Source organism: Myotis myotis, unplaced genomic scaffold (assembly GCF_014108235.1).
Source record: "Myotis myotis isolate mMyoMyo1 unplaced genomic scaffold, mMyoMyo1.p scaffold_m19_p_1, whole genome shotgun sequence".
Classification (NCBI taxonomy): Eukaryota; Metazoa; Chordata; class Mammalia; order Chiroptera; family Vespertilionidae; genus Myotis; species Myotis myotis.
Window position 1 is genome coordinate 44,942,322 of NW_023416313.1, and position 23,875 is coordinate 44,966,196.

Here is a 23,875-nt window from a genome sequence, read left to right on the forward strand (position 1 = left end):
CTTTTCTGTGCTTCATCAGAAAATGGACAGTCTTGGATTCAATTACCACTTCTCCATACACTATCTGTAAAACCTATGAATATTACTTCATCTCTTTGCATCTCAGTTTCATCATTTGTAAAATGAAGGTAGTACTTATTTCATAGGGCAGTTGAGGATTAAACGAAACATGTTAAAAATGAATATGCATTGTACTTCATAAATCAACCACCAGGAGGAGATGGAAGCTTATAATTCTAAAGCCGTGGTTCTCACAGGATTCCAAGCAGCTGCTGGAAATTTTTTGAAAAATGTACTTGCTCCTGCTGTATCCCAGAACTACTTAGTCATCATGGGGGTTGGGAGGGAGGAATCTGTTTCAATGAGTCCTCGGGGTGAATCTCATGCATGCTAAAAACTGAGAATCAGTGATCCTATACGATCACATTGTTTTCTGATTTGTTGCCTGGATAAAAAGAAGAGCCAGAAGTCAATTAACACACAATGACAACTGTAATTTACAGAGGGTTACTGAATGCTATAATAGCTGTAATGAGTGGTGTACATAAATGATTGCATGTATCCTTATTTTTACAAGCTATGAGAGAGTTGTTTTTACTCCTATTTTTAATCAGATTGAATGAACTTGCCTTAGTGATGTCATTTAGTCACTAAGTATAGAATCTAGGCCATGAATTTACCCACTAAGCTACACAGCCATCCAAAGCCAAGACCTGGAAAGATCATTAAAAATCATTCCTATCCATAGTCTTAAAGTGAATACTTGACTGTGTCTACTGGTTTTCAAGGGCCTGGCACAAAGGAACATTACTCTTATTGTTAATTAATGTAATTTTCTCTGGCTGGTGCTGAGTGTGCTCACTTACTAGTAAGTAATAGCTAAGCACTATGCAGAAGAAAAACATTCTCACCACTAATACCCACTTATACCTGTCCTTTAAAAACAGCATCCATTTAATTCACATTTTAAAAGGACAGAAAAGGACAGAAATAATTGACTTATAACAGATCAGTAAATTGGTCACATTAACCTCAAAATGTCACAGTAACTGTAAAAAATGTTATAGTGGGCAAAATGATTATCAGAGGGCTTCTATTGATATTTGTTGAGGCTATGGCAGTGATTGAGTTTTCATTGCCATTTAAGAGACCAGTGAACCAGACTATTAATTATGCACCGAGTTCATTTTCTCAATAACATAAAGGTAAGCCCAAGAGTCATTCTGAGGATAAAATTAAATAACATAGGTGAATCACATGGATGTGAATAATGTTCAATATCAACATCATCATCATTAAATCAGATACCTCATAATTGGCTACTATGTTCATTCAGGCCCCACAGAAGCAGAATCCAAGATGAAATTAAAGGTACAAGATATTTATTAGGAAAAACACCTGTGAAAGAAAATGGGGCAGGAGCCCAAGAAGGCTGGGAGAGCCATCAGACTCTGACTCAGGTCTGACCTGTGTGGAGGAAAGAAGGTGGTAAGGAAGATTGCATAAGTAATATATAATGAAGGTGTGGTGCTAAGAAATTTTCAGTGAAGCTGATGGGGAGTCCTCAAGTCAGTCACCCATCAGAGGAGTCCTGTGTGTCCCAGGCACTGGTCTGTATTAGAATCCTTACCCTCTCAGGCAGCCCATGTACCTCATACAAACACAGTGGTGGGTACCAGAGCCATGGGTCAAATGCGCTCCCTGCAAACAATCGAGAGGCTCTTTTCAGAGCTGCCTCCTCTGCGTTGCTTCCTTGGTGTTTCCTTGCTAATTGTTGACTAATACAAGCAAACATATGAGTAAAACTAACAGGACCGCTTTCATCTTTCTTCAGTAACTCTCACTTAAGAGCCACCAGCTACTTTGGATTTGTATTGAATGAGTTAATACTTAAACCACTGATTGATGCCTAGCTAATGGTAAGTACTAAACTGTTACTAATATGAGGATCTTCGAGTTTAACTGAACTTCTAAAAGAAGGAAGGCCCCAGGACTATAAGTCTGAGGTGCTCTTCTAGCTGGAATTTAATGAGGCAATGTGGTCACAAAACCTTTTCCTATTAGGTAGGCAAAAAAACCAAGGCAAAGATGAGGAGACAGAGAGGAGCCTCTCCAGAAACTATCTCCCCGCAAAAGTTCTTATCACAAGAAACAGAATTGCTTGTAATTGTATGAGGTGAGAGATGTTAACTATACTTAGGAACACTATGTTTGTCCTGAGGGACCTTGCCTTCTTGTTTAATTTTAGTTTTAAATCACAAGGCTATCTCAGATAAGTACATGTATGAATTCAGTGATTAATGCATAACCACATCATGCTTACAAACTATTCATAAGTAATCAATTATATTTAACTTACATACAACAAAGTTAACACAAACTTTTTTCCAATAAATTATTTCACACAGGTATATGCTTAAAAATCTATTTAATTGTTCAGACTGTGCAAGAGAATACATATTGTGGAATACATATTTCATTAGATTCAGTTACAACATTGATGATGTCCAATGGGAATTTCTTACATGACCCTGATTTTTTTTTAATTTTATCCAAAAAAAAGTATCATCTGCTACCAAATCTGTGTTATGTCAAAATAAATTTTATAATTCTGCATTTAATTATGTAACTTTCAGCTCACTGGTTTCACAAATATTACAGATCCAATTTTAATTATTTTTAAATATTTCTAAAACATATTTCTAATCACTTTTTTAGTGAAGATCTATAATTGACTTGTGTTTGCATATCACTTTTCTCTACACATCACATTTTACTTTTTGTCAAAGTGAATAGCATGGAATGTGCAAAAGCTCTGGCTCTCCAAGGCAAAGCAAAAAAAAAAGAAAAGAAAAGAAAAGTACAAAAAACACCCACAAAATTTAATTCTGTATCCTGATTTTTAAACTTAAGTTTTGTTCTCTCTCATTGTCTATTTTTTTAAATGTTAGAAATTATATTATTAACATAGACCCCTTCAGGCAAGGGCAGTAAGAGATTCAACACTTTAAATGTGAACATACAATACTTAAGAGTTGAGAAGTAATTACCTAATAAAAATAACAATGTTACTATTTTAATAACTTGGAGGATGCAGTTTTACATTATCAAAATATTGTGGCTTCAAATTCATTGGTAATAAATATATTAACTTTCTGGATCAAAATGGAGAGCCTTTCAAGATAAGCTGTGCAGTCAACAATGACTTAATTAGTCAGGATAGCAGGACTCCGGGGTCAAGGCAGTTTCCACCATTACGGTCTTACCACCATATGAAAATGGGACCTTATTTGTATAGCACTTATTTCTGTCATAGGTGTAGCAGGTTTCATTGTCTTCATCACAGATATTGCTCTGGGTGGCAGTAACCACTTGGTTTCCCAGTTCCACTTGTGTAGAATCACATTTTTTACACCTGAAAAACAAATCTATGCATTAGACAATCCCCATCAAATGTTGTATCCAAAATAAATTCATTCTTTGCAGTGCTCTACAATGTAGAATGGTTTATGGGATGTTTTTCAACCTTTAATATAAAAATTAATTGAAAGAAAGTAAGTAATATAAGTAGAAGTTGCTATATGGTGTAGGCAAAACAATATTGTTTTCCCTACATCATATAGCAACTTCTACTCTGTTAGATTAATTGCCAATTGTGTATTGGAATTAAGTAAGTTATTTATAGTGACAAAGAAGGAAGAATATTTTTAAAGAAATTGTTTGATGCTGAATTCTGTAGTTTCCAAAAAAACACCTACATGTTAATATGCCTGAAATCCAATTACAGAGCTATTAAGACAAATCAGCCCTTCCTGTACTAATGGCAAGTATTTCTTTGTTAGAATAAACTTATAGCTAACTTTTATCTGTGATTACATTTTATGAATTTATGGTACCTAATAATTAACATGAGAATTAATGTATTCAAAAGTTAAAATTATATTGATAAATGTTTAGACCCCAACATATTTTTCCAAAACATTCCTACTAACAAGTTAATTTTTTAAAGTTATTAACTTGCATATATATATATATATATATATATATATATATATATATATACTAGAGGCCCAGTGCACAAAAATTTGTGTACTCGGGGGGATCCCTCAGCCAGGCCTGTGCCCTCTCACAGTCTGGGTCCCCTCGGGGGATGACCACCTGCTGGCTTAGGCCCACTCCCCGGGGGAACAGGCCTAAGCTGGCAGTCAGACATCCCTCTGGCAGCCCGGGAGCCCTCGGGGGATGTCCAATTGCCAGCAGGGAGCAGGCCTAAGCTTCTGTCGGACATACTTAGTGCTGCTGCGGAGGCGGGAGAGGCTCCTGCCATCACTGCTGTGCTCGCAGCCATCAGCCTGGCTTGTGGCTAGCAGAGCTCCCCCTGTGGGAGCGCACTGACCATCAAGGAGCAGCTCCTGCATTGAGCATCTGCCCCCTGGTGGTCAGTGTGTGTCATAGTGAGCAGTCATTCCCAGTCATTCTGCTGTTAGGATCAATTTGCATAATATGCTTTTATTATATAGGATATATCTATATATATACACACATATACATATATATATATACTAGAGGCCCGGTGCACAAAAATTTATGCACTCGGGGGGGAGGGGGTACCTCAGCCCAGCCTGTGCCCTCTCGCAGTCTGGGACCCCTCGGGGGATAACGACCTGCTGGCTTAGGCCTGCTCCCGGGTGGCAGAGGGCAGGCCCAATCCCTAGGTGCAGCCCCTGGTCGGGCTCAGAGCAGGGCCAATTGGGGAGTTGGGGCACCGCCCCCTGTCATGCACAGAGCAGGACGGATTGGGAGGTTGCAATGCGACCCTTAGTCACGCTCAGGGTAGGGCCGATTGGGGGGTTTGGGCATCGCCCCCTGTCACACTCAAGGCAGGGTCGATGGGGAGGTTGTGGCGCCACCCCCTGTCACGCACAGAGCAGGGCCAATCAGGGGGTTGGGGAACTCCCCCCTGTCACTCACAGAGTAGGGCCGATAGGGGAGTTGGCGCACCGCCCCGTCACACACAGAGCAGGGCGGATCAGGGGGTTGAGGCGCCGCCACTGTCACACTCAGAGCAGGCCCAATGGGGAGGTTATGGCTCTACCCCATCACACACAGAGCAGGGCCCGTGGGGGGGGGGGGGGCGGTTGGGGCGCCGCCCTCTATCACCCACAGAGCAGGGCCCATCTGGGGGTTGGGGCGCCACCACTCTCACACTCAGGGCAGGGCCGATGGGAAGGTTATGGCTCTACCCTGTCACACACAGAGCAGGGCTGTGGGGTGGGGGGGTTGGGGCGCTGCTCCCTGTCACACACAGAGCTGCAGGGTGATCAGGGGGTTGGGGAGCTCCCCCCTATCAGGCACAGAGCAGGGCCGATCAGGGGGTTGGGGCGCCTTCCCCTGTCACGAACAGAGCAGGGCCAATAGGGAGGTTGTGGCCCTGCCCCCTGTCATACACAGAGCCACAGGGCGATCAGGGGGTTTGGGTGCTGCCCTCTGTCACGCTGATCCCGGTGCCAGGAGGCCTCTCAGCTCCGCTGATCCCGGTGCCGGGAGGCCTCTCGGCTCCGCTGATCCCGGTGCTGGGAGGCATATTACCCTTTTACTATATAGAATAGAGGCCTGGTGCATGGGTGGGGGCCAGCTGGTTTGCCCTGAAGGGTGTCCTGGATCAGGGTGGGGGTCCCCACTGGGGTGCCTGGCCAGCCTGGATGAGGGGATGATGGCTGTTTGCAGCTGGTCACACACCCTTCAGGGTGGAGGTCCCCACTGGGGTGCCTGGCCAGTCTGGGTAAGGGGCTGAGGGCTGTTTTCAGGCTGGGACTGAAGCTCCCAACTGCTCCTTTTTTTCTTTTTCTTTTTTTATTCTGGGCCAACTTTAGCTCTGAGGCTTGGCTCCAGTCTGAGGCCTCAGCTGCTGAAAACAGGTATCTGGTTTGTTTCGGTTCTATAATCGAAACTCTGTATCAACTCCAGCTCTGAGATCCCAGCTCTCTGAAAGCTGGTTTCTGGGGTTTTGTTTAGCTTCTATATTTGTTACAATGTTTTTTAAACTGCAAGCTCAGAGGCCGGCAAGGCAGGCGGGGAACATTGGTTTCCTCCATCACTGATGCAAGCAAGCCTCATGTTCAGTTTAAGCTGCCTGGCTGCCGGCCGCCATCTTGGCTGGCAGTTAATTTGCATATCGCCCTGATTAGCCAATGGGAAGGGTAGCGGTCGTACGCCAATTACCATGTTTCTCTTTTATTCGATAGGATATATGTGTGTGTGTGTGTGTGTGTGTGTGTGTGTGTGTATATATTAGTAGTAGTTGAAAGAAAATCTCTTACATGTCAGACAAATGGTACACAAATTTGGTTCTCATTGGCGAGGTGGGATCAGAGATATTCTCCCTGTTGTTAACAGGAACACTAAAAAAGAGAAAAACAAATCAAAATGATGAAATTAACAGAATATTGCTATTTTTTGGTAATAGGTATATTGCTAGGGCATTACTTTTTCATGAGGGCATTTAGTGAATTTAGCATTCTACTAGTAAAAGAATCTATGGTGATGCTCATACTCAGATTTCACAGTAATTTGCTATAATTTAAGCATTTCCCATTCAAAATAAACCTCACAACAGCTCCTCTGTCAGTGATGTTTGCTTACTTGGCAAATCCATTTTTCCCTTTAGCAATCAGCTCAAGTTTTACCCTCTCTATGGTCTCTATGATAACTTAGATCCCATCTCCGCCCCTCTATAAACTCCTTCCTCTATAGTCTTATTAAGCTCATCTATCTTTATTATAACAAACACCATATCATAGCTGCTTGAGGCATAACTTCCCTAGACTACATAGTTCCTTGAGGCAAAAACAGTTATGTATTCCCAGTGCCTCACTACTTGTGTAGTATGTGGAATATGTTCAATATTTGTGGAATGAATGGACAGTTATTAGTACCCACAATTTTAAAATGCATAAATTATAAATCAGAGAGGTTAGCAACCTATCCAACATCACAAAACTACTAAGTAGTAAAGCTGTAGCTGGAATCCAAATCTCTTGATTTGGTGATTTCCATGAAAAATTAGAAAAATTAGATAGTTCAGGTGATCTTATTAACTTGTACATTTTTTCATCTATGTCATTTTTCTCCTCATATGCACTCATCCCTACCAAAAGATACAAAGAAAAACTTGTGTTTCCTAACTCAGTGTTTAGCAATAATATTCATATAAATATCCAAGCAAAAACCTGGATACCATCCCTAAGCCTTCCCTTTCTATCATGACCTATATTTAATCCCATGTCACAGTTCAATTGATTCTAACTCTTTGCCTCTGTGAAATCCATCCACTTGGTTCAGGACACTGCCTCTTCTCTCCTAGCAATGCCTTCCTTCAGTCTTGACCCCTACAATGCATTGGCTACATTATTGCCAAACGGCCTTTCTAAAATACGAGCCTAATTTCCTTCTCTGCTTAAAACCTACAGTGTCTCTCCAGAAATACCAGGGTATCTTTAATGACATGCCTGTCACTCTCCAGCCTCATCTCTCACCATGCCACCCTCTTTACACTACATGCCAGCTCTAAACAACAGCTGACAATTCCACAAACTTACCAGGCTTTTCTCGTCTCCAAGTTTTAATAAAATAAAAAAACACAGTTCTAACATTTACTAAGCGCTTACAGTGTACCTGGTACTATGCTAAATATATTACATGATGATCTCATATAATCCTTATAGCAACCCTTATTCCTTTTCCTTTAGAATGATCTTCCTCACTTATCAACCCTGTCATTCCCCACACATTTACAAAATTAATTCCCATTCAGCCAGCTAACAGCCATCGTTCACTTCCACTACTTTCTCCGAACATTCTTCCTGCCTTCACTGCCACTCTGCGCCAGCCCACAAGGATTGGACTGGGTGCCCTCTAACATCCTATGCCTATTCCTGTCATCATAGCATCTACAATACTGTACTGTAATTGGCTTTTTAACTGTTTACAGTTCCCTATTCACCTGTAAATTCTCCAACAGTCCCCAACTCCAACCCTCAGTGGCATTCAGTAGCGCTTAATAAATGTTTGTTGAATGAATGAAAGGACCTATTCTTTATTAGCTTGAAAGGCTTTAGTACTATCAGAAAAGGCTTTAAATATTGATAGAGATAAGGGAATAAACATGTATGAATGTCTATTTTGGGTCAAACAGTGTTCTAGACACTTTTACACATTATCACACTTAATTCTCACAACCCTATAAAGTATATGTGTATATCTACATACATATATTGTATCCCTTTTTTATAGTTTAGGAAACAGGCTCAAATTAGTCAAGTAATTTACCCAAAGTCATATCGCTAGGAAGTGATGGAGTTGGGAATAATGCCATAATGACATGGCAATAATAATAGAACTCTTAGAAATGAAATCAGAGAACCATTAATACACATCAGGCAAAGTGGATGAAGTGACTGAATTATCTGAATTCAGAAAAAAATATATCATAAAAAGAATGGTCATAGGAAAAAAAAGATGAATTAGAGAATTATAGAGTGCCATTTAAAAATCTGAAGATTTAAACATAAAATGTTTAATGTCATGAATGCCATCCATCCCTTCCAGTCGCATGCTTCTCCAACTGTTCTCTAAAGGGAGCTCAGTGGTATAGAGTCTGAATGGTCCGAGAAAACCTGCCAGAGGAAGTGATGTCTAACCTAAGACATGCAGGTTGAGAAGAAGTTAGCCAGGCTAAGAGGAGTGGGAGAAAGGGTTCTTCAAGCAGAGGAACAACATGCAAAAATAGAAGAGGAAGAAAGCACTGTGAGTGGGGAAAAATAAGGGCACTACAATATTTCTGGATTTTCAAACATGAGGTGAAAAAAAGTGTCAATGGAAGAGCTTGAGCATTATGCTCAGTGTTGTAGGTTAGGCCGAGGCATTTGTAATTCATCGCAGTAACAATGTTGGGTAAACCAAGGTATTTTAAGAAGTATAGTAACAATCGGGGGAAAAGGAGACATATGTAAAGTTTTAGACAAAAAATAAATAAGTATAGTAACATAAAGATAATTGGCATGTAGATTAGGTGGATGAATAACAGCAAATACTTTTTTTAGTATTTTCTAAAAAGAATAGATCTCAATTTATCTTTATAGTAGCCCCATGAGATATATACTATTTCCCCCTATTTAAAGAAGAGCAAGTTGCCCTGACCAGTTAGACTCCATGGATAGAGCACTGGCCTGCAGGGTCCCAGGTTCGGCTCTTGGTCAGGGCACATGCCTGGGTTGTGGGCTCGATCCCCAGTTGAGGGTGTGCAGGAGGAAGCCGATCGATGACTCTCTCATCACTGATGTTTCTATCTCTCTCCCTCTCCCTTCCTATCTGAAATCAATAAAAATATTTTTTTAAAAAAAAGATAAGCAAGTTGAAGTTTATAGTTAAGTAACTTGCATACAAGAGCACAACCAGTGACCCAACCAGAACTTGAAACAAAATTTTAAAACATTATACTTCTTCCATTGATTAGGTGGAATTGAATGCTATGTTGTTTCAGAAAGAGGTACCCAATTGTTAGGAAACTATTCAAGGCAGAAGTGTTCACAAGGAAGGCTTTACTGATTGGATCCAATAGGAACCTCATTTCTTAAATATTATTAGCATTTTGGCAATTAAATATCAAGACTCATAACTTATAACTTGGACTACATGTGAAATTAAATGAATATCTGGAGTCCAATGGACGAGTGAAAACTAAACCAAATTAGTCAATTTGATTAGTCTGCCTTACCTCTTATGCCACCACTTGAGTACTATGTAAAATACTCTGTAGTTCAGATGTGGTACAAAATAAAGCTTTTAGTGTTATGTCAAGTTTCATTTTGAACTGATCAAGAGCGACTAAAAGTTCAGATTCAAACGGAAATAACTCCATACAAACAGGGCATGTTGATGACTAGATCTGAACCTTCAGTTATAATCATCTGACCTAGCTGACTGGTTTTAGGCTGTGTGGAAACCTTGTTCCTGCTCCCAGCTTGTGCATAACTGACTCAGGTCCATTAACTAGATTCAATCTCCTGTCAAGTGCTACATATCACAAAGAGGAGCAAGACATAGGTATTACCTTCAAACAATGACTGATTTGACAGAATATCTCTGCTTACAACATGAAGAAGTGAAATATAAAATACCACATACATAATCCTGATGTTCCTTTCCACAATGTCTTGAGTAGGATCATCGGGAGAAGGGATGACCCTAGAAGTAACCCGGGCACACTTGCATTTGTTGTCCACAAGAACAGTCCTTTCATCTTCGTCTTGGGCTGGAAAAATACAATGTATTAAGAAGAAATGGACTTGGGGTGGGGATGGGGTGGTAAGAGCTAGGAGGAGGAAGATAGAAGGGGGGGAAATGGGAGATATCTGTAATACTATCAACAATAAAATATATATATATTTTAAAAGAAGAAGAAATGGGGATGAAAATCTACTTATCAACTTTGTATTGAGTTAATCTTATTTTCTGCAGAAAAAAAATCAGTTTTATGGTTGATCAATTTCAGCTTTCTCCATTTGTTCTCCTTCCTAATCTAAAATAGCTGAGTAGAATCTCACAGTGTAGTGAAGGACATCCAAAAGGAATTTTCTTCTTCCCTTGGACCAGTCTAGGTGCACCTGAGCTGAAAGAATTCTGGTTTTAAGCCAATGCTTTTAATGGAGCACAGGTCTCTGAGTGATGTAGCCTTGTAAACGTGAGTACCAGATGCCAAAATAAGAGAGAAAACAAAAATCTAGATTGGATTTCTCTCAGACCAAAGCATTCCATTCAAAAGTGAACAAAAACTAACATTAGCCTTTGTAAACCCAGTGTGAAATGCCACGTCCTTCACTGGACTCCCCTTTATATACATAGTTTGTTACATTGCATTAGAGCTGAGCACAGATACACTTCCCCCAAAATAACCTTCCTTCCTACGATTTTAAATATTCTCCACTACAGTCCTCCTAAACTTAATTTCTTCTTCTTTTTTTGTAGTAAAAATCAGGTTATTATGATATAATGATCCAATCAAAATAACAGGTGCTATATTAATATTTCTCATAAGAATTATTTTTAAAGTTTCAGTATATATAGATATAAAATGTTACAAATTTGCAAAAACAATTCAGAAAATACTGAGTAAATGTATATTTAATTTAATATGCCCAAATGCAGAAAAAATTAATAAATGAATAAATTCACAGATGACCATTAAAGCCTTAATCTGAATATTAGACAAAGAGGTCTGGTAGATGTTGCAAAGAATAAAGAAAGAAAAGGTGTTAATATATGGACTTAGAACAGTTAACAGATGTTTGAAGAGTAAATAGCTTTATTTAATAGTGCTAATTAAGTAAAAATAATGTTAAATATATTTTGTTCCTATAATTTTAGCTAAGTAACCTTTAAAATTCCCTCACATCAAGCCTCAACTGAAAAAAGCAACAACACAAAAATTTAGCACATAAAGTTATAAAGGTTAATGACTGGGATAGATATCAATGTTACTGAAAGCCTAATTGTTCCAGAAATGGTCTCAGAGCTGAGAGGATCTAATTGCATATTTCAGTCTTTGTGATAATTATTACAAAAACATTTTAAGATCATTGTTATTGTACTTATAATTGTTAGAAGTATTTTATAATGTTATTATTCATAACTTCTTAATAAACCTTCAGGTAAAAGTCTACAGCACTGGAGAAGAAACAGTATGAAGTCAATTCAAGATCATCATATAACTTTCTTAACATTTTGAAGAGTAAGAGGAATTAAGCAGGTCCTTTCCCTGCTGCTGTATCCATGAATCTTAAATGCTTTCTCATTAAAGTACAAATGAGCTAGAAATACCTGACCAAAATAAAAATTGAATCAAATATGTGAGTTGACAATTAAGTCTTAAATAGAAAATGTCTATATTTTATTTATGGCATATAGTTTATTTTCTTACTTGAAATTTAGGAAAAAACTAACATTACAGTTGTTATATAAAAATATTAGGCAGCCTACATACCTGCTAGAAAATGTACAAATACTTTCAATTCACCAAGACTTATAGATTCAACATTCTCTCTCACTGACAGGCAGCATTTTCCCTAACAAATCTGTTATTAAGGATTGTGCCTTACTTTATTCAAAGCGCAACTGAGATATAGTAGGTGCTCAATAAAATTTGTTAAATTTAATTTAATTCAGTTCAAACAAATAAGAAAATAGACTTAACAACATATTCTACATAATAGCATAATTAATTTACTAAAAGGCGATTCTCTTATACAGGAAAAATAGGAAAGTAGGAGTATGGGTCAGAGGGTCAGAGGGCCTGGGTTCTACTACATGCTTGCTGTGTGAGCTTAGGTAAGATATTTGGCCTCTCTAAATCTCAATGGGCTCAACTATATGTAGAAATTATAATAGCACCTATCCTTCAAATGGTTGTGTGAGAATTAAATAGAATAGTATAGCCCTGACTGATTTGGCTCAGTGGATAAAGCGTCAGCCTGCGGACTGAAGGGTCCCAGGTTTGATTCTAGTCAAGGGCATGTACCTTGGTTGCAGGTACATCCGCAGTGCGGGGTGTGCAGGAGGCAACTGATCAATATTTCTCTCTCATCGGTGTTTCTAACTCTCTATCCCTCTCCCTTCCTCTCTGTAAAAAATCAATAAAATATATTTAAAAAAATAAATAAATAGAATCGTATATGTAAAGTAGTTAGCATAATGCCTAGAACCTAATATGTGCTCAATAAATGACAGCTCATATGTGTTATGTATGTGTGTATTTATACATATGTATAGATACATTACTGTACATGTTTTACTGCTATCTTTATATTGTAAATATAATTAGAAATTCATTATTTTAATGCTAAATTAGTATGAAATATATTTTAAAGGATTATTCTTAATTATATCATAGTCAGTCTTGAAATAAGAATAAACTCAGTTTTAGAAACAATCCAGCCAAGTTATATCACACTAATCATGTGCCCTTCTAGATGAAAATTATTAAAAACTGTACTTCTATATTTAGAATGTACTTTATTTTCTATAATACTTTGAAGGGTTAATAAATAAAATAGCCAAAGTTTGGTCATCAAGTTATAGGCCCTGTAGAACATTGAACATTATTAATAAATCTGTAGGCCCAGATCCAGAAAAGTTCTTAGAACTAATACTAGTCTGTTTCAGAAAATAAAATTCCAATGGAGTCTATGTTGTATTTAAAGTAATTATTACTTAATTTCCCTGAATACGAATTTAAGACACTCAAGAAGAGGACTACTGATTTTTAAGAATCAATATGGATATTCATATAAGTACAGCTATCAATACTTATTCAGAAATATATATTTTCTTATTCTCTAGTTTATAGTACTCAAACAGATAAGAGAAAAAGAATTATAATGAGTCTTGTCTGCATAAATATCACTGCCCATATAAAGATTAAGGCATATTAGAGAAAAGTAGCCAGCTAGCTGGCCAACTAAAGCACAAACATTAATGTTTAGATCTGAAGAACAGATTTGTGCTATATTTTTCCTTTCATCTGGGTTTATTTTCAAAATATTACATACCTGTCACAAGAACAGCCTTAACAAAAATGGCCAGGACTCCCCAGAAAAGCAAATGCTTCTTCATCTTGCCTTCACTTCTTTTGAAAACTGGACCTAAAACCAGTCAGGGTTAAGGTGTGTGTGCTATAAGGAGTGTGCAAATGATGTTGCTTCTGCTTTCTTAAAATAACGCTCCAGGCAGCTAACAAACTAAAACCAATCACAACTGTGGCTAAAGTCTGAAATTTTAATGCTGCACTGCGAAGAAATGTATGGCTTAGATTTACCTGTTTTCTCCCAAAGCATCCCCCAAAAGCCATTTTGATGTAATCACTTTTTATTTTACATTTACTCTATCTAATTAATGCAGAAGACTAATAATAATTTCAAGGCAAGAGTCCATTAAGAATGTTAAGTAGGGATGTTTAATGTTATTCCCTAAACAATAAAGTTTTCAAATATAGATGATATTTGTTGGGCTTGGAACAATAAATAAAGGAGGGTAAATGAGCATGTTGGTTACTTTTACATGCAACATCAAATCTATGTTACTTTGGGTTCTGAGTTCTCTCATTTTTTAAGAGTCTCCTAGAATTTTGAGAGGCACTAAAAAAATACTTCAGGGTCATAAGTAGGCAGATTTCATACCTGGCAGTAGAAAACAGCAGAATGAAAGCTATAAAGTCTAGCACATAATTGTTCTCCTTCAATCAATATGTATTGAAAGTCTAGCAAGAACAAAGTGTCATGCTCTAGAGCACACGATATTGCTATACTGTCAAACTTTACTTTCATTTCAATTTCCACTACCATAGCATTTAGAAACTATTTGGGGTTAAGAAAATATACTGGATTCACATGAACAATTATATCTAGTAGAAAAAGAAACATCTGAAAGCACATTTTAGTAATGTGGTCAGGGTGTCAAAACAAATATTAACCACTTAAGAGCTCCTCATCTCTAACTGTAGTTTCTAAATAACTGATTTATTCCATCACTCCAAAAAAGAGTAATTAGAAGTTAGCTTGATATTTTTTACAAATTATTATTTCCTTAAAAATAAACTCAAAACTAGACTAGCTCCCCAAAACAATTGGATAAATTCATGGGGATAAATTAAAGCTTCACAAAAGCTTTTTTTTTTTTTTTAAAGCAAAGATTACTTGATTCATTCATGGGCCATACAAAATTAACTTAAAAATTGGCCTGCTATATTTGGTCAAACATTTAATTAACTCACCCCTAATGCCTGGGCAGGGCCAGACCAAATGATTTCATGGGCCTTATATGGCTCTTAGACCAGATGTTCCCCACCCCTGGTTTAGACAATTTAGGAGAAAAAAGGAGAATGCCATCATAGGAGCTATTGAATTTGTGGAAATTGTAGTGCTTGTGGTAAGAGAAGTCCACCTCTTTACTCTTGGGAGAGGGAAGGACAGGGTGCCCTTCTCTCCTCAAAGTCAAGTGAGGCAGAGATTCAAGAAAATAACTCAAAGAGATCAGGGACCCTGCAAAAATGGGAAATTGAAAAGCAATCCTATATAATAAAAGTCTAATATGCTAAGTGTCTGGTTGTCCATTCAACCAATCAAAGCGTAATATGCTAATGATATGCTAAGGTCACTCAACCTCTTGCTATGATGTGCATTGACCACCCGGGGGTAGACAGTCGACTAGTCAACCAGTCGCTATGATGTGCACTGACCACCTGGGGGCAGATACTCCAACCAGTAGGTTAGCTTGCTGTTGGAGTCTATCTGATCAGGACTGAGCAAAACAGGCAAGACACTCCTTGGAGCATTCCCACAGTCCCTCCCCAGCTGGCCAACCTCCTGCGTCCCAATCCCAATAGTGCACTGTGCGGTCCCTCGGCCTGGCCTGCACCCTCTTGCAATCCAGGACCCCTTGGGGAATGTCAGGGAGATGGTTTTGGCTCAATCCCACTCAATGCGGGAGCTGCCTCCTGGTGGTCAGTGCACTCCCACAGGGGGAGCGTCGCTCAGCCAGAAGCCAGGCTCAGGGCTGGCAAGTGCAGTGGCGGTGGCGGGAGCCTCTCCTACCTCAACGGCAGTCAGACATCCCCTGAGGGCTCCTGGACTGCCAGAGGGCATAAGGCCGAGCTGAGGGACCCCACCCCCCAGGCAAGTGCGCAAATTTCGTGCACTGGGCCTCTAGTATAGCATAATAGTTAAGGGAAGGGATTCTGAGTTTGATTTCTTGGGTTTATCTCCCAATCCACCACTTACTAGCTGTGTGACATTGAGCAAGCCTTGGACAAACTAACCTCCATGTTTCAATTCCCATATCTGTAAAATGGGGACAATAACAATACATATTTCATAGGATTGGTGTGAGGCTTAACATGTATTACTGCATATAAAGAAGTTAGAGCAGATCTTGGCATATGGTAAATGCTATATAAGTACTAGTGATTATTAACCATTATAACTATCATTATCATCATCATTATGTTGGCCACTCCTTGTTGAGTTGCAGAAAATGCAAACACAACCTGAGTATATCAATTATAATGGAGCTTGAGGAAAGCATTCCTGGGAGAGCTTGACATTTTCCCTTGGGTTGCAGACATATAGGAACATAGAACTGATATGTGCTCATGCTACATGACCCTTATAAGGTATATATGACAATATTCAACAAAGCTAGAGTAGTAAAAGAAGCATATTACTGGCATTAAAAACAGACACATAGACCAATGGAGAGCCCAAAAATAAATCTATGCATATATGGTCAACTAGTATTTGATGAGGGCGAGAATACTCAATGGGGAAAAAATAGTCTGTTCAATAAAGAATGTTGAGAAAACTGGATATTCACATGCAAAAGAATAAAACTGGACCTCTATCCTACACCACTCACAAAAATTAATTTAAAATGGATTAAAGAGTTAAATGTAAGACCTGAAACCATAAAACTCCTACGGAGGAGTGCACAGGGAAAAGCTCCTTGACAGGGATATTGGCAATGATTTGGCAAGCAACCCACGTGTCCATCAAAGTGCTGCAATAAACATAAGGGTGCATGTATTCTTTTGCATTAGTGTTTTGGGTTTCTTCATATACACTAAGTGGCCAGATTATTATGACCACCTGACGTTTGTAGGCAAATTAGCTGTACACTGCATCGTATGGGATATGGACGCCGAAGGCCTGTTCCAACACCTTTGCTGTCTGCAGTTACCAAGATAAAACGTCTCCAATTCACACAGGAACACAGGATTGGACAGTCGAACATTGGAAAAAAGTCATGTGGTCTGATGAATCACGTTTCCAGTTGCATCATGCAGATGGCAGAATGAGAATTTGGCAGAAACAGCATGAAAGCATGCACCCCACATGCATGAGTACAACCTTCAAGCTGGTGGGGGCAGTGTTATGGTTTGGGGCATGTTTTCCTGGCATGATTTGGGCCCTTGAATTCGTGTGGAACAACGTCTGAATAGCACAACATACCTAAGTGTCATTGCTGATCAAGTTCACCCTATCATATTGATGGCGTATCCCAATGGAGATGGCTTCTTCCAACAAGACAATGCTCCATGCCATGGTGCTCGTATTGTGCAGGAGTGGTTTCAAGAACATGAGGGAGACTTTACCTTGCTTAGGTGACCCCCACAATCACCAGATCTCAATCCAATTGAGCATTTGTGGGACAAAGTTAAAAGAGCCATTGTCATAAGTGTTTCCCTCCATGTCCTGCGTGGTTCAGGGTTCGGGTCTGGAAGAGGAGCCGCACAACAAATGAAAAAGAAAAGACACAAGATAATTTGGGAATATTGGGGGACCAGGTGGGCGAGTCCAACACAAGAGGAAGGACTTCCACTGTGCTCAGGCCTCACCAAGCTTTTTATAGTGAGAGGTAAACAAGGTAGTGGTTACCAAAGTTACACTGTTCTTGTGAGTTTCACTTGTTTACACCATGGTTATACTTCCTGCACTTCCTCAGCCCATTAGCTTCCCAGATAAGATCTAGGGAGTGTTATAAGGTCAAGCCTAATTATGCTAAGAGGACTGTGCCCTCTAAGCTAGGATTTGTTTGTGACTTTGCCAGCAGGTCAGTCCGAGGCTTAACCCTGTATCAGTTTCCCACAAGCCATCAGGCAGCTGGTTCCACAACCATCAAATCTCACAGAACTGGACAATGCTATTCATCAGGCATGGTGTCAGATTCCTCACATCACCTTTCAACATCTCGTGGAGTCAATGCCAAGAAGAATCACCGCAGTATTGAAGGCAAAAGGTGGCCCAATGAAGTACTGATGAGGTGGTCATAATAATCTGGCCATTCAGTGTATATACCCAGAAGTGGAAAAGCATAAGTAACAAAAGCAAAAATCAATAGCTGGGACTAAATTAAACTAAAAAGCTTCTGCATAGCAAAAAAAAAAAAAAAAAAAAAAAATCAGAAAATGAAAATGCTACTACCGAATGGGAGAAAAAGTTGCAAACCATATATCTGATAAAATCTATAATAATAAAAGCATAATATACAAATCAACCGAATGGCCAAACAGTGGAACGACCGTCTGGACAACCTTCCGGATGAAACTGGGGCTGCGAAGGCTATCTTGCATGAATTTCGGCATCAGGACTCTAGTGATATACATAAAATATGAAGAAAATCATACACCTAAGTAGAAAAAAGAAATCTGATTTAAAAACCCACAGAGGACTTGAATAGGCATTTCTCCAAAGAAGGCATATAAATGACCAACAAGTAAATGAAAAGGTTCTCAACACCACTAATCATCTGGGAAATGTAAATCAAAACCCAAATGAGAAATCATCTCACACCTGTTAGACTGGCTATTATAAAAAAGATGAGATAACAAAGGCTGATAAGGACATAGAGAAAAGGGTAACCCACACATTGTTGGTGGAAATGTAAATTAGTACAGCCATAATGGAAAACAGTATAAAAGTTCTTCAAAAAATTAAAAATAGACCTACCATTTGATCCAACAATCCCACTTCTGGGTATATACTTAAAGGAAATTAAATCACTATCTCAAAAAGATATCTGTACTCCCACATTCACTGCAGCATTGTTCACATTAGCCAAGACATGGAAACAATCAAAATGTTATGGACAGATGAATGGATAAAAAAAATGTATGTGTGTGTGTGTGTGTGTGTGTGTGTGTGTGAGAGGGGGGGGGGGGGGGCGGGGAGGACACACACATGGAATATTTTTCGTCCATAAAAGGGAAGGGAAGATTTCATTCTTTTTTATGGCCGAGTAATAGTCCATTGTATATATGTACCAACACTTTTTTATCCACTTACCTAGTGATAGGCACTTGGGTTGCCTGCATATTTTGGCTATTGTAAATAGTGCTGCAATATACATAAGGGTGCATATATTCTTTTGAATTAGTGTTTTGGGTTTCTTCATATATATATACCCAGAAGTGCAATCTCTGAGTCATAAGGCAGATCCATTTTTAATTTTTTGAGGATCCTCCCACACTGTTTTCCATCATGGCTGCACTAATCTGCATTCCTAGAGGGTATTATGTCAAGTGAAGTAAGTCAGACAGAAAAACAAATACTGCATGATCTCACTTATATATGAAATCTAAAGAAAAAATAAACAAACAAACAAAATTGAAACAGCCACACAGACACAGAGATCAGACTGCTGGTTGCCAGAGGGGAAGGGGATTGGAGAACTAGGTGAAAAGGTGATGGGATTAAGAAGTACAAATTGATAGTTACAAAATAGTCACAGGGACGTACAGTACACATAGGGAATATAGTCAATAACATTATAATAAACAAGGGGCCCAGTGCACAAATTCATGCACCTTGAAAGGAACTGTGGGCCGCGAAGCTGCTGTGGGCACAGGAGCGGGTTCAGTCCATCCTCCGCACCCCCGCCTGGCCCCTCCCACTGTGGTCCCCTGTCCCATGTCTGCCAGCAGCCCCGCTCCCATGCACTGACACACGCTGACAGTGCCGGCCCCACTCCCACCTGCTCAAGGCGCAGAGCAATTGGGGCCGGTGCCAGTAGCGGGTGCAGCGCCATCAGTGGGTGCGAGCAGCAGCTGCTACTCCAATCGCCCCTCAGGATCAGGGGGAGGTGGAGCAGCCCTCAGGGGCAATCAGGGCTGGCAGCCGCCACTCGCACCCGCTGATGGCACCAAGTGATCGGGACCGGTGCCAGGCACTGGCAGCAGGTTGCGAGTGGCAGCTCTGGCGCCGGCTGCGGGTGCAAGTGGGGCCAGCACTGGCAGTGGGTGCGAGCAGAGGCTCCAGCACCGGCAGCAGGTGCGAGAGGCGGCTGCCGGCCCCAATCTAGGGGGAAGTGGAGAAGCCCTGAGGGGCGATCAGGGCCGGCAGCCACCATTCGCACCCACTGACAGTGCCAAGCGATCAGGACCAGCACCAGGCGCCAGCAGTGTGTGCAAGCACCAGATGGCACATGGGAGGAAAGAATTTTCAGTAACCACCTAAGGCTCAGTCTGATGATAGTGACTGGCACACCACCTTGGTCTGGTGTCCCACTCACCCGCTCCACCATCGCACTGCAGCCCACGCCTGCCATGTTCCGCACATGCCCCTGGCAGTCAGCACCCATCATAGCAACTGGTTATTCGGTTGTTCCGCCATTCAGTCTATTTGCATACTAGCTTTTTATTATATAGGATATGTATAGTACCAGGTGGGTACTGGAAATATCAGGGGGAACACTTTATAAAGTATATTATTATCTAACCACTATGCAATACACCTTAAACTAATATAATATTGAATATAAACAGTAATTTAAAATTAAACCAAATAAATGGATACAAAATAAATTTTAGAAAAATAAAGGAATCTTGTCATCTGTGACAATATGGATGAACCTTGAAGTTGATTTTGCTAAGTGATATAATTCAGACAGAGAAAGACAAATACTGTATAATCTCACTTATATGTGGAATCTAAAAATATTGCACTCATAGACACAAAAAGTGGAATGGTGATTGCTGGTGGGGGTGGGGATAATGGGGAGATGTTGGTCAAAGATTACAAACTTCCAGTTATAAGATGAATAAGTCCCAGAGTTCTAAGGTACAGCATGGTGATTTTGGTTAATACTGTATTATATATAGCCGTTCCCCTTTATCAGCAGTTTCACCTTCTGTGGTTTCAGCTACTCATGGTCAGTGGTGGTCTGAAAATATTAAATGGAAAATTCTAGAAATAAACAAGTCATAAGTTTTAAATTTTGCACTGTTCTGAGTAGCATGATGAAATCTCTCGCAGTCCTGCTCTATCCCACCTGGAATGTGAATCATGCCTTTATCCAGCATGTCCATGCTGTATACACTACTCCTCTGCTAGTCACAGTAGCAGTCTCGTTTATCAGATCTACTGTTATGGTATCACAGTGCTTGTGTTCAAGTCACCCTTATTTTACTTAATAATGGCCATAGAGTGAAAGAGTAGTGAGGCTGGCAATTCAAATATTATAAAGGGAAACCAAAGAGCTTCCTTTAAGTTAAAAGCTATGTTTGTACAGGGAAAAAACATATTATAGCCCTACCCTGTTTGACTCAATGGATAGAACATTAGCCTATGGGCTGAAGGGTCCCGGATTTGATGCTGATCAAGGGTGCATCAAGGGTTGCAGGCTCGATTCCCAGTAGGGGGCGTGCAGGAAGCAGCAGCCAACCAATGGTTCTCTCTCAGCATTGATGTTTCTATCTTTCTTTCCCTCTCTCTTCCTTTCTGAAATCAATAAAAGTATATTTTAAAAATATATTATATACATATATACACTATATACAAGGTTCAGTGCTATTCAAGGTTCCAGGCATTCATTAGGGGTCTTGGAACACATCCCTATAGGTAAGGGAGGACTACTAATCTTGAAAGTTGCTATGAGAGTAGAGTTTTCATGTTCTCACTGAAACGGGGAAATTAACACATTAAGCGCCATGTCAGTCACCAGTGACTGACATTATACTTTCTGTTTGGACCTCCTCAGTCTCTGGCCGCCAGCATATCGGTGAAATCGGATATCGCGGACTAAACAGAAAAAAAGACAAAACAGGCTTGGCACTTAATGTGTTCAACTGGAACACATGGTGTTTCCCTGGGCAGGATGCAAAGGTGGTTTCCAGGTTCTTGTCCAAGTAGATTCAAAGAACAAAGCCACAGGCAAAAGGTGGTATGGGAAAAGATGGAAATTTATTGGGAAACAAGCACAGACTCCCACGTGGGGAGTGGGAGAGAGAGACCCACCAAGTCCCTTTTTTCTAAGGTTTATAAAGGCTGCAGTTCTTTGTGTCCTGATATCCCCTCTGATTGGTCACTATGGTGGCTTCAGAGCTCAAACCCCAGGTAAGGTTCCCCTCTTCTTCTCCTTTCTGTTTTTCTATTCCCTCTGGCCTTTCTCTTCCCTCTCTGAATGAGTGGCTTCCTTTCCTTTATTCTGTAAATGTATACCTTCTGACAGCCCTCTTATTCTGTGAATGTATACCTTCTGCAGCTCCCAGCATTGCAGCCCTGTGGTTCTCCCCCATGTACCCTCTAATTCCTAAAACTTCTTAAACCTACCTATTTTACCCCTAAAAACTCCTTTCATCACCATAATAACAAAATGGTAATTATGTAAGGTGAAGGATATGGTAATTAACCTTATTGTAGTAACCATTTCACAATATATGTGTATCAAATTATCACATTGCACAACTTAAACAATATTATATGTCAATTAATTTTCAATAAATCTGGGGGAAAATAAAGAAAAAGAACATATCCAGAGTTTTTCTGACTTCATAAGGACATTCATAAGAAGTGTTAGCTTTACTTGTAACCAGAGGCCCAGTGCATGAAATGGGTGTACAGGGTGGGGGTGGTGGGGGGCGCCTTCAGCCCAGCCTGCGCCCTCTCACAGTCTGGGACTCCTTGGCAGACATCCCTCTCACAATCTGAGACCCCCTCACTCCTTTCTGCCTGCCTGCTTGCTGCTCCTTACTGCTCGGCTCACGGCTCCTTAGCGCTGCTGGAGAGGTGGGAGAGGCTCCCAACACAGCCACTGTGCTCACTAGCCATGAGCCCGGCTTCTGGCTGAGTAGCGCTCCCCCTGTGGGAGTGCACTGACCACCACGGGGCAGCTACTGCGTTGAGCCTCTGCCCCCTGGTGGTCAGTGCGCATCATAGTGACTGGTCGTTCTGGTTGTTTGGCCATAACAGTCACTTAGGCTTTTATTATATAGATAGCCTAAAACTGGAAGCAACCTAATGTCCATAAATAAATTGGAAAAACATATTGTGGTATATCCATTATTCAGCAATAAAAGTAAATGAACAACATGGATGAATCTCAAAATAATTATTCTGAGTAAAGGGAGCCAGACAAAATATTAAAAAGAGAATTCATAGTATTTGATTCCATATATTATATATAACTAGAGGCCCAGTGCACGAAATCCATGGACAGGTAGGATCTCTAGGCCTGGCCGGTGATCAGGGCCAATCGGGGCCTTCCAGCTGCTGGCCGGGGCCTCCCTTCCCTGGCTTCCAGCTGTCGGCCAGGGCCTTACTTTATTCCACGCTGCTACTGGTGGTCAGTGCATGTCATAGTGAGCAATCAAACTCCCAGTCTTCCAGTCAAACTACCAATGGGACACTTTGCATATTAGCCTTTTATATATAGACTAGTGGCCTGGTGCATGAAATTTGTGCACGGGGGGAGGGGGGGGAGGGTGTCCCTCAGCCTGGCCTGCACCCTCTCCAATCTGGGACTGCTGGCTCCTAACTGCTCACCTGCCTGCCTGCCCGATCGCCCCTAACCACTCTGCCTGCTGGACTGTTCACCCCAACTGCCCCCCCGCCTGCCTTCTCGCCAACTCCCCCCCCCCGCCGGCCTGATCGCCCCCAACTGCCCTCCCCTGCCACCCTCATAGCTGCCAACTGCCCTCCCTCCTGCTGGCCTCATGGCCCCCAACTGTCCTCCCCTGCCAGCTTCTATAGGGACAGAAACAGATCAGTCATGACAAGAAATGTAGGGAGAGGGAGAGGAGGAGGGGAGGGAATGATTACAAGGGTATATGAGGAAATTTTGGGTGAGGATGGATATGTTTATTACCTGGATGGTGCTTATAAATTCACAATTGAGCATATAAGTCAAAATTTATCATATTGTTTGGCTCAAATTGTCTAGTTTATTGCATATCAGTTACATATCAATTAAGCTATTAAAAATATCACATATTTAGACTTTAGTAGTTGAGTATTATGTTGGCTTTTCCTTTAATGTCCTTTATCAACCTGAA

General features: G+C 40.4%; 1 protein-coding gene across 2 annotated transcripts in view; it reads right to left on the reverse strand.

Annotated features, from left to right (window-relative positions):
• Window positions 1–2,411: 2,411 nt before the first annotated feature.
• JCHAIN (joining chain of multimeric IgA and IgM) overlaps window positions 2,412–23,875 on the reverse strand; it is a 56,617-nt gene continuing 35,153 nt past the window's right edge. For both annotated transcript variants that reach the window (XM_036335732.1, XM_036335723.1), the window contains exons 2-5: window positions 13,605–13,697; window positions 10,186–10,312; window positions 6,321–6,401; window positions 2,412–3,415 (exon numbers count right to left, since the gene is read on the reverse strand). In XM_036335732.1, coding sequence (XP_036191625.1) covers window positions 3,211–3,415; window positions 6,321–6,401; window positions 10,186–10,312; window positions 13,605–13,668 — 477 coding nt within the window. In that variant the 5' untranslated portion in view covers window positions 13,669–13,697 and the 3' untranslated portion in view covers window positions 2,412–3,210. The remainder of the gene's footprint in view (window positions 3,416–6,320; window positions 6,402–10,185; window positions 10,313–13,604; window positions 13,698–23,875) is intronic.